The 11,326-nt window shown below is 48.6% G+C and overlaps 1 protein-coding gene across 1 annotated transcript; it reads left to right on the forward strand.

Moving 5' to 3' along the window:
* The first annotated feature begins 271 nt into the window (after nucleotides 1-271).
* Nucleotides 272-7,282, forward strand: LZTS3 (leucine zipper tumor suppressor family member 3). Its single transcript, XM_026072771.1, has 3 exons — nucleotides 272-721; nucleotides 2,433-3,263; nucleotides 6,572-7,282. The coding sequence occupies exons 1-3, from the start codon at nucleotides 272-274 to the stop codon at nucleotides 7,280-7,282; spliced, it is 1,992 nt and encodes a 663-aa protein (XP_025928556.1).
* Nucleotides 7,283-11,326: the final 4,044 nt, after the last annotated feature.

Consider the following 11,326-nt stretch of genomic DNA (forward strand, 5'->3'; position numbering starts at 1 on the left):
AGTTTTGGGGGTCACAAAGAGGATGAGCAGAGCCAGTAGTTCCCAGCCATTCCCCCTCCATGAACCACAGCCCCATCATCTGCTCCATACTGCACACCAAGACGGGACAGCTCCTGCCCTGGCACCACCCAGTCCAGAGATTTGCTCATCTCTGTGCGATGCCAATCTGCAAAGGGGTATGGGAGATAAGGGCATCTCTCTAACAGTCCTTTATTATTCTTCCCTCTCCCAGTGCCACTGACCTGTGCCTCCACCTCATCTCTGAGCTGCCATGGCCACGCTAGAGACGCTGCCAGTTCTTAGTGACCCGACGTACCCCAGCCAGGATAACTTCCACACTTTTGCTCCCCGGCCTTCCCAACCCACCTCCCAGAGCACCATGGGGAGTGTGGGCAGCGGAGTTGCCAATGACCAGGAGTTCGCCATGAAGAGCGTGGGGACCCGGACGCAGAGCAGCAGCCGGCAGACGGAGGGGTCTCGCAATGGGTACTCCACCCGGGAGATCTCCAACCGCTACTCCGGTGAGGAGAAGACATACAAGTCAGAAAAGGTCTCCAACTCCCTCTACATCAACGGCGACCTGCGCAAGAGTGAGAAGGTGAAGATGGACATCTGTGGGAATGTGACCACCAACAATGAGAAGAACATGCCGCCTCCTCCCCAATACCGAGAGCCCAGTAACCCACCAAAGATATTGCCAATCTCTGGCAAACTAGACCAGGTGAGAATCCTGACTTCACGCAGTCCATGTCTCTAAAAACACAGATCAGGAGGCTTTCAGCATGGTGTAATCCTAGCAGATAGTGTAATTCTTACTATACAGACAAGGTAATTCTTATATACAGACAATGTAATTCTTATTACTTCCGGGGGATTGAGCAAAGGGGAATGCTAGTTCTTGAGGAACCCAAGAGATCGGTAATAAGCCTTTCACTGCTAATTTTCCAGCTCATTTAAGACCATGTTGAAGTCAACGGCTATTCCGACCTAGCCGAGATGCTATGCCCACCTCCCCTATTGACAGGGGAGAGAGCTGGAGTCAGCTCTTGCTTCAGTAGGTCCAACGTCTGAGTCACACTCTTGCATTACAGGCCATTTACAGGCTATTTCCAGTGACCCACTGCTACCAGAAGGTATTGCTTGCCCATGGCTATGGTGCAGTATCTGATCAAAATCCCAGAGCCACTCGTAAGGGACAAGTTGCCAAGATTTCAAAACTACCCCATCAACATTATTGCTCACCCAGGCACAGTCCTCATGGCTCATACCAGCCTCAGGGGAAGAACCTCTCCCAGGTCTAGCGGAGCAGAGCCTCAGACACTGTAAAGTACCCCAGAGCCAGGGGTGTTTTGTAGAGTGTGCTGATCTGCTCCAGTGACTCCCATAACTTGTGCCCTGGGGAGGCTGCCAGGTTTCCTGCCTTGAGCTGTACAATTTCTGCAGCGTTCGGTGGCCTTGTCTCCTAGGCCATTAATCTGCCACCTTCCACCAGGCCCTAATAGTCCATCTCAATTCCACATGCCAGATGCCAGGGTTTTGGTCTCTAACCTTGCCTGCTCACCAGGGCTTGATCTAACTGCTTCTCCTGAAAGGCTTTTGCAAATTTTGCCAATACAAGGGTGCTTCCTCTGTGTTAATTTTCACCTGAAGCCTAACCTGCAGTACAGGAGAATCAATCCCATTTTGAGGAAAATTTTGCTTTTCAAGTACATTCACTGGCAAAGGAATGTAAAAGCCTTCACAAGTTGTAAATTCTTTTTCTAAATCCTTCAGAGCTTCAGTCCCTTCTCCCCCCAGCATTGCTCATGGCCACAGGAAACACAGATGTTCAAACAGAGATCAGCCTCACCACATTACTTGGCCACTATTGCTGTACTTGGGCCAGCAATGGCCAAGCCCCAGAGGTCCCACGTGTTCCTGTCTGAGCATAAGCAGGACATGATGTTCACATAGTGGAGAGCAGACTGCTGACAGGAGGGAAATGTGTTGCTCCTAGGGCGGATCGGCTGCTAATCCAAGGGCTTACTTCAGTTTTCAGCAGCAGGGAAACACACCCTCACTGGAAGAAATCCTTCAAAATATAATCTGCCAAAATAAAAGAACCATTTGGGTCAGGTCTGGTAGGCAGGTGGCAGCCCTCCTTCTTGAGGAGTGCACTACAAGGATCCAAGGAGAATTCCAGGGGAAAATCATGCAGATTTGGTGTGGGTCAAGATATTTTTCAGTTGTGGTGAGGGAAAATAAAAGTGTTGTCCTCACATGTCCCCCACGTTAAAACCCAATTAGTGCAGGGTCTACTAAGGCTGAGAAATATGGAGCTAGCAAAAGATGGCTTAGCTCCATCAGCTCCAGCCTGTGCTGATGTCTGTCTTTTGTGTGTTGTTACTGAGCTTCCTGCTGTGTTTGATGTGTGGTCCTTTTTCCTTTTGCAGAGCAATGAGCCCTTAGTTAGACCCTCAGCCTTTAAACCAGTAGTTCCTAAAAACTTCCATTCCATGCAGAATCTCTGCCCACCGCAGAGCAACGGGGTGACAGAGAACAGAAAGAGCTTGAACCATGCCAACAGCAATAGCCCGTCCGCACCCAAAAGTGGACTCGACAAGACCAGCCTTAACAGGACTACAAACCAAGTGGGAGGCCTTTCAGATTCAGGCCGTAACTCGTTAACGAGCCTGCCCACGTACGGGACAGGCTACAGCCAACACGTGGGTCCAATGAGCGCCTCAACAAGTCACATCAACCGCATCGGAACAACCTATGTCGATAAGAACATCGTGGGATACAACGGGATATCTACCTCAGACAGCGGGCGGTCTTCAAGCAAGAGCACCTCTTCGTTCAACAGACTGAACCATCTCAACGAAACAATGCCTTTCCACTCGCCTTCAACAGATGACATCATCCAAGACCTGGAAGACCGGCTGTGGGAGAAAGAGCAAGAGGTCCTCCAGATGCGAAGGAACTTGGACAAAAGCGAGGCAGCCATCTTCCAAGTGTTCGAGGAGAAGCAGAAGATCTGGGAGCGCGAAATGGAGGACCTGAGGCAAAACTATGCCAACAAATTGCAGCAGGTTTCCAAAAAGGCCCAACGGGCTCAGCAGGCCTTGCAGCTCCAGATCTTCAAACTCCAGCAGGAGAAAAAAAAACTCCAAGATGATATGGGGCAACTCCTCCAGCAGCGAGAGGAGCTGGAGAAGAAATTTGTGGCTTTCAAGAAGGAGCAGGCTGAGTTTCTCCCAAAGATTGAAGAGACCAAGTGGGAGGTAAGGGCCTCATTGTAATAACCAAGGGTTGTATCTAGGTCTGGGGACTTCACTGAACAGTTTGTGTCTAGGAGCTAGCAATGAGTTTGAACACCAACTTCCCTGGCTCTGTTTGAGAGTCTAAAGCTCAGCCTATGCTTATGTGCCTTGCTAGATCACGGTTTGCAATGCAGACCAAAGCAGTAAGATATCTTGTTTTACTACTTGCAAAGCAACAGGCCAACTCACCAATAAAGAACCATGGGGGAGGGCAGATGGAGGGGGAAAGATTTTCCAGACAAATTAGCAATCTGGACATGAATTAATTACCGTGTGGACACCAGAGGTGACTAAAACTTCTGCATTTTGGCTAAAGCAGAGACCCTGGGCTCTCTTGATTTTTCTCTTTAGAGGTTGTGCTCTGGAATGAGTTTCTCATTAAGGGCTCAGGTAGCTCAAAGTATTTCCCATTTGTCTTAAGAGCACCCCACAGACAGTGACTGTGGGTCAGTGGCTTTTAAGTTACAGGTGACAATGTAGTCACCCACTTATTTCTCTGAGCCTCAAATTTGTAGTTGTCAATTAAACTAAATAAAAATGAGTGCAACCTTTTTGTGTGCGCATCCTTGTGCTGGTTAATAATTATGCTTCACTGTTAGGTCATGCCAATGCATAGCATTTGAATCCAATTTCAGTGAATACAGATCTTTCTACACAGGTATTTGTGCCTAACAAAATTGAGTTTAAGTCTATTTTAATTAAATTCTTGTAACACCTGAATTTGGGCAACCCTAAAGCCTACTTTTCAAATATTTGATTTTTTTTAATTAAGATATAAAATGAGAGAGCTGAGAATAATACTGATAGCCAAGTTTACCTCATACTTCCTATTATAATGCATTGTTTTCAGTTGCTAATAAGTTTATCTCTCCTTAAAGACTGAAAGTCGAATTCCTCTTGCTAGTTCTCCTCTTGAGTCTTATATTTTTTTTTCCATTTCTATTTTTAGACCATTTTATCAAACACTGTTTGTATAGCCAGCACTAACATTTTTTTCAGCTTGATCATGTGAGGAATTTTAATCCTTCTACAGTCTGGCTAGAAACTTTAAATTTATTAAGAGTGCAGAAGCAAAAAGTAGTTCTAGAATCAAGAAGACCTTATTCTGCTAGTCCTGATGGAAAGCCAATGAAGCTGGGCTTAATTAGGTTCTGTAATGTGCTATTTGCAGATGTTCAGCAGAGCTTATTAGTGGCTTGCTGTTAAATCTCTGCAAGCTACATCCCAGAAAAAGCAGGCTGCAGTCCCACCTACCTCCTTTGGCCAGCTGCTCTGCCCAGGTCTTTTTTGTCTTCCAGCAAGTTAGGACTGGTAAGTTCCCTGATTTTGCACTGGTAAAACTGCAGATGAGTTTTTGATTACCTGCTTCACTGCTACAGTTCATCCAGTAACAGCTAATCCAGTGATATCAATGCAAAGAGGTGGGATACAGTCTGTGGATTAAGAAACCTAAAATTTGCAGACACCTGTATTTGCTGACTGAGCCGGTCTCCAGGCTCCATGGACTGTATTGCCTAGATTACTGCAGCCAGCAGCGGGATCACAGCTGCCCAGCACACAAGTAGATGCCTAAATTTAAGTGTTTTAATCTGTAAGATGACTCCTATCTAAGCTGTTCTTCATCATGCATCTCCCTGCCTTTTGGGAAAAGCTAGCCCACGGAGAGCACTTTCAGACCCATTTAGTGAATCCACATGAATGGGATTCTAAGTTTTAACTAGGCCGTAACTATACCACTGAAACTACAGTTAAACCAGTGTGATGTAGTTCTGTGTCTGGTACAGACAGGCTCTGGTGTGGATCCGGCTACTCACAGAGTTAGATCTCCGCACAGAGTTAGATCTCTGGGAAACAGCCATGACTGTCAGATCCAAGGAAAGCTGGTGTCAGTAGGAAATGACTATGGGTATACCTCCTAGCTCTTCAGCTGTTCGTAGCGGGCATCAAACCATCCTGAGCTTCAAGGTCTTCCTCAACACTATGCAACAGGCAGGTCTTTTATAGCAGAGGATGGTAGAGGTTGAAATGAAGGCAGTGGAGAAGAGGTACTGTCTGGGGAGCACTGATCCAACCAGACCAGAACAGCAATGGACCTTGCAGACACCCCAGGAGGGAAGAAAGGCCAAGTATTTCATTCATGACAAGAGACAGGAGCTTCAGAAGGACAGGACCCCCCAGCCTGGAGGTAGCTACCAAGTCTACTTTTAATTATGCCCATCCTTTCTGTTCTCCAGCCCAGATTCCTACTAGCATAGGTAGAGACTGTTTGTCATTGCAACCACATATGGCAGCCAGGTCAGATCTGCCAACGGAGGGTCCTGAAAACCCATGAGAGAATGAAGGTTTGGTCATTTCTATCATTCCCTTCCAACGCCTTCAACTGTTCGTGCGACTGCCACCTTGCTGGACTAAGCAGAACTAGAGGAGCATTGTACTGAATCATGGTGCCTACCTAACGCATATACATGCTGCAGCAAGGATACTTCTACAGGGTGGCTGCCCAGAACCTGTGCACCCTACCACGGGGGCAAGTCTTGAGCCAGTTAGGATGAAACCTGAAACTCCAGGGACCTCAGTGCCCAAGGACAGCACATGGTAGTCACATTTCAGCAAGGGTGGGTTGCATGTTTGTCCTTGGTCCCTAGCAGAGGGATTGTCACTCTTCATGCCCTGCCCCAAAGGAAATAAATAGTTAACAGTCCCTGGACTGCCCCCAGATCAGTGGATGATGTGAATCCTAAAATGTAGTTAATAAGGGTCTTCAGGAGACTTTGGGAAGGAAAGCATCATATCACAAGTAAGCAATACTGATTCTCTACATCTTGTCTTACACTCCTAGTGCTTAGGGAGAGGCCAGGTGCTCTCTGGATCTCTGATGTTTCTGTCTCGGGCATGTTCAAGGTCCAGATGCCATCGAGGTCTGTGGGTAAACTCCCACTGAGAGCAGAGGGTTTGGGTTGGGCACAGCAGTCTTGTGGTTAGGTGTGTAAGATGAATGCTAGGAGAGAAGCACTGGTGTCAGTTCACCACCAGCAAGGACCAGAGTGCTTAGCTTAGCTACTCAGTTAACTCCAGCTGGGAACAGCATCAGGTCCCTGAGAGATGGGAATAAACACCAGACCTCCCACAGAAATGTGGGGACAACCTCTGGGTCTTTGGCATGGTTTGGGTCCCCGCAAGGGCTGGAGCTCAGTACTTGAGCAGCTTTGCTCCACAGCCTGGCTGTCCCCTCCGTTACCTCATGCATGCTCTCCCCTTGGCCCTCACAGGTGTGCCAGAAGGCGGGTGAAATCTCTCTGCTCAAGCAGCAGCTGAAGGATTCCCAAGCGGACGTCTCCCAGAAGCTGAATGAGATCGTGGGGCTGCGGTCACAACTCAAGGAAGGTAAGAACTTCCTGCGGGAGAAGGAGGAGCAAATCCTCACCCTGAAGGACTCCTACAGTTCCAAGAGTGTCAACCTGGAGATCTGCGAGAGTGAGCTACAGCGGAAGATGAGTGAGGTCCAGGTGCTGAGGGAAAAACTGAACCACTGTGAGCTGGAGGTCTCTGGCCTGAAGCGGACACTTGCCAGCATGGGACCTTCAGGGTCTTTCAGCGGGGACCTGGCCGAGAAGCTGCGGGACCCCCTGGCCTGTGAGAGTGACGAAGCCAAGATGCAACGGCAGAGCGAGGACAGCGTTAACACACTGCGGAAGGAGGTGGAGCGGCTCCAGACGGAGCTGAAGCTGGAGCGGCAGCAGCGGGAGCAGCAGGTGATGGACTTTGAAGAAGAGCGGCGCACGTGGCAAGTAGAGAAGGAGAAAGTCATCAAGTACCAGAAGCAGCTGCAGCTGAACTACGTCGAGATGTACCAGAAGAACCAGCTCCTGGAACACAAGGTGAACGAGATGAACACAAAGGCCACCAGTCCCCCGCATACCGAGGAGAAAAAACCATGGACTCCCTCCAGACTCGAGCGAATAGAGTCCACCGAGATCTGAGGTGGGACCAAGACAATACAAGTAATTTTTTTATTGCTGTGCATGTACTACCTACTCAAGCCAGTGATCTTCCGAAGGATAATATGTTACCACAGGAGAGGTGTGAGTCTGCTTGCACCAAGCTCCGTCACCCCTACTCTATTCTTCTGTGCTCTGTAGGTAAAATAACTGTGGATGTGCGTTGTTTTTCTATCGATAATGCAACATCTCTTTTGTTTTTTTTTCCTAGTACAGCTGGTGAGGGTCAATTGGCTCTTTTGTAATCTGCCGTGACTGTTACTTCGCTAGAGGCTGCCATCCCTTCTCCCAACAATTCACCCCTCTTTGGTTGGTTGGTTTGGAGGGTTGTATTTGGTTTCTTTGGTTCTCCAAGCATTATGTGCAGCAAAACAGTTCAAAGTGGCAGGTTTTTTCAGGGCATTTTTAGCCACATTGGCTAATGGAGCAAAGCTCTAGGGATTGTGAGCAAATTCACTGTTCTGCATCAAGTATCCTGTCTAGACGGTGGTCTTAGTGAAGTCAGTGGGAGCTTGGCCACTGATTTCAGTGAAACCAGACATATCTCTACCAGATGACTCCCTTTTGTCAGCCTATGGCTACCATGGCTGCAAGAGGTTAGGACATCCTTGAGGAGCAGGATGACCCTGTCCTCGTAACATAAGTCAACTAGGAACAGTTGCCCAGCAGGAGCCTCTTTTGAGGCTCAGCAGAGCTTGATATATGCTGCGTTTTCTTTTTGTTGTGGTTTCCTTCTTCATTTCCACTCCCATCCTTGGTTCTGACCAACCTGGAAGCAGAAATGCCCTCCCTCCTCTGCCTTGGTCTCACTATTCTTCCTATATATTCAAGTTTGCTACAGCAAGAAAAAAATCCTAGAAACCCAAGCTAGTTTACCTTCTCAAGAGCCCTCTTGCTCTTGAGCAAGCCCGCAGAGTCAGTGGAATCAAGGTTCGGGGAACCATTCAGACCTGTGGGATGTTTATGCAACCTGAAGCTTCAACAATTTGCCCGTTAGTGGGTAGTGGGCAATTGTGTCATCCCATTTCCAAAAGAGTGATGCTTCAGTGCATTTTCTCTGTCCGGGGTCTACTTACAAGAAGGCATCTGAACCTCATTCAGGAGTTGCAGTGAGCACATATCAGCTTCATAGCTAGATAGCAATGAGGCTGGGAGGCAAGTGCTAGCCTTCCGCGTAGCCTTTGGAATAGGGCCCTTAGCAATCACACACGGTGTGACATATTCCAGGGAAAGAGAAAATGCAGGCCCAGTTTAAGAAAATATTTAGCTACTAACCCTGAGCAGTCATAAGATGGGACAATGCTTAAAAACATGCAAGTGCTTGTGCTCCTGGCTGAATAACCAAAACTTATATGCATAGTCACTGAGAATGATGCATGTATCAAAAAACAGCCTTCAGCTTTAAAAGGTGGGCAAAGTGGGCCTGGTTCTACCTTTCATGGACACCTCTTTAAAATGATCCGCAATAAAATGTGAAAAGTGCTGTAAAATAGGACTTGCACTGTCTGAGCAGTGGCCAAAGAATCAGTGCAAATGATCCTTAGGAAGCATTTGCCCTAGGAAGCAGCTAGAAGAACAAAGCTAGAATTCGCATTCTTGGGCTGTTCATATGAGGTGACTCCAGGGGGAGTTTGCCCAGATCATGATTCATCTGCGAATCAAGGAAGAACCTCAGGATTTTGAGTGGCAGAAGACCTTCCAAACAAAAGCCCTGAAGCTACTCACTTTCTGTGTTTCCCTCCCCCAGAGCTCCCTCCTCTCCATGACCAGGTCTGACCTTCAAGTTGGGATCAAACGCCATTGTGGTGAGCTCCAGACTGAGCAAAGAGGCTGAGCAGGAGAAAGGAGTCCCCAGTTTGTCCCATCAACCTCCAGCCAAGGTCAACACACAGTATTACTGGTCAGGACCTGCTGAGGGCACTGTTGGTGGATGGCAGCAATTCCTGGAGCTGTAGAAAATGGAGATGTGTGATGAGACTGGGGCATTCCAAGGCCTGAGTTGAGGGCACCTAGCTTTTCCCATCACTTCTGCTTGTGCCTTTGGAGCAGGAAGAAAGAACAATGCAAACACCAGGACAGCTCAGTCTAAGGCCCTCTCCAGCAACCAGCCACAGAAGTGGGGCTAGGTCAGGTCTGATCCCTCAAGGGGGTGGAGACAAGTCCTACTACAGATCCTGCAGTGCACCAGCACTTGGATGACGCCTATGCACCCCACTCAGGAAGAAGTGCTGCTCTCTGCTGGTGCCACCCAGCAGCAGACTTTGGCAGGCCAAGAGCAGGAGYGGGAAGGGCAAGTGGGTTCGCTGGTGCACCACTGCCACAACSTGCTGGAGTCAAGGCAGGACCCCTGTCCCCATCCCCACCCTTCTCTTTGTTCTGGTGCTTCATGGGCTGCAGCCTGAATCAGGGGCCTCAGAGACACACGTGTGCACTGTGCACACTAACACTTGGCCAGGCAAATCTTAGGTCTTCCTCTGTTTTATCGTTGGGCATTTGCAATGGAGTCGATCACCCCACAAACAGCGTCAGGCCTGGAGATCTGGCGTGTTGTGTCATCTTGGCTTTCTGTGCATCTCTTTCCCCACCAGATAAACCCGCACTGTCTTCCTTCCCCGAGCAGTTATGAGGCATCTGTGCTTGTGAAGGGCTTTACAGTCTTTGGGAAAAACAGCAAAGCATAGAGAAATTGCAAAGAGGCTCAGTCTCAGCTGCCTGTCATGGGCGTTTTTGAGGCCACCACACGAAGAGCAACTACATGTGCCCTTGCCACAAGATGGGTCCAATGACCTGGTGGATCTTTTCCAACTTTGCTCCTCCCAGCCCCTCTGACGTTACAGTTGGGTTCCCACTAGCCATCACAGGAACCAGGATTTCAGCCAGTGACTCCAGAAGACCTAGAGTGGTTGAGTTTTGAGGATCTGCTGCTGAGGAGGTGTGTGCCGCAATTCCCTGCTGTGTTAATAACCGAGAACAATGCACACCAGCATCAGTCTGTGGGACACCTTCTCACCAGAGCTCCTTGCTAATGCACTGGCACCCTTCATCACTTTGATCTAGAGCTTTGATCTAGATCTGAGCAACCTCAAGTGTTCCTATTCCCTCGATGACAAAGAGCTCTACAGATACCCACTAAGAAGTTGTGCTGCTGATGGTGCTTTTCTCCCTATTAGGATTCTCCCAACACCCACCAAGCACTCAGCTAACCTGCAGAAACCACCTCCTTAGCTAAGCTGGAGTTTCAAAGCATTAAAGGTGCCACAAAATACAGATATTTTTGGCAAGTGCACTACCCAAAGTGCCATGTGTGATTCCTTCACTCCAGGAATCCTCCCCACAACAGGATGCACTGGTCCGCATCACGTCCTCTCCCACGTGCTAGTGCTGTGCAGCCGCATGCTGGTAAACAGTGTCTCTCAGAAGTGACTGCCCTTTGCTCAGTAGGGATGGAGCAAAACACTGGTGGGACACCTAGGTTCCTGTCATTTGTGCTCAGATCTGGCCCAGACTGGAGCTCACCTGGSTCTTTCCAAACTTTGGCACTAGTTGATGTCAGCTTTTACCCACTGGCTGGATGAGGTCTCCCATCACAAGCTAGGTTTGCAGTGAGGCAACTGTGGTCTTTGCTTTGGAACAAGATAACCAAGGGGTGCCAGACCGGTGTTTTGATGACATATCCTAGGAATGGCCAAGGAGAGTAATATCCCATCTCTCTGAGGCTCATGCAGGGCTGATTGATAAAATGTTTCTGTCCCATAAAACCCACCTTCAGAGTTTGGGTTTGACCATAACCCAATCCTCCCCTCCACCTTTGTTCAGCCAGCTCTGGAGCTGATGGGATTCAGTGTGACGTACTCGGTGTAATTCTCTAAGTCCAGGTACTGCCCTCAAAATCCTGCAGGTGATCGATGTCTCCACTGACAGGACAAACAGGTCATCTCTAACTTGCCACTGGCCAATGGCAACAGCTGTGGTCATGGGGGACTCAGGTCAGTTGCCCACACATCAGGTCTAGAGCCGTTAGAGGTG

Source organism: Apteryx rowi, unplaced genomic scaffold (assembly GCF_003343035.1).
Source record: "Apteryx rowi isolate R43461 unplaced genomic scaffold, aptRow1 scaffold_35, whole genome shotgun sequence".
NCBI lineage: Eukaryota > Metazoa > Chordata > Aves > Apterygiformes > Apterygidae > Apteryx > Apteryx rowi.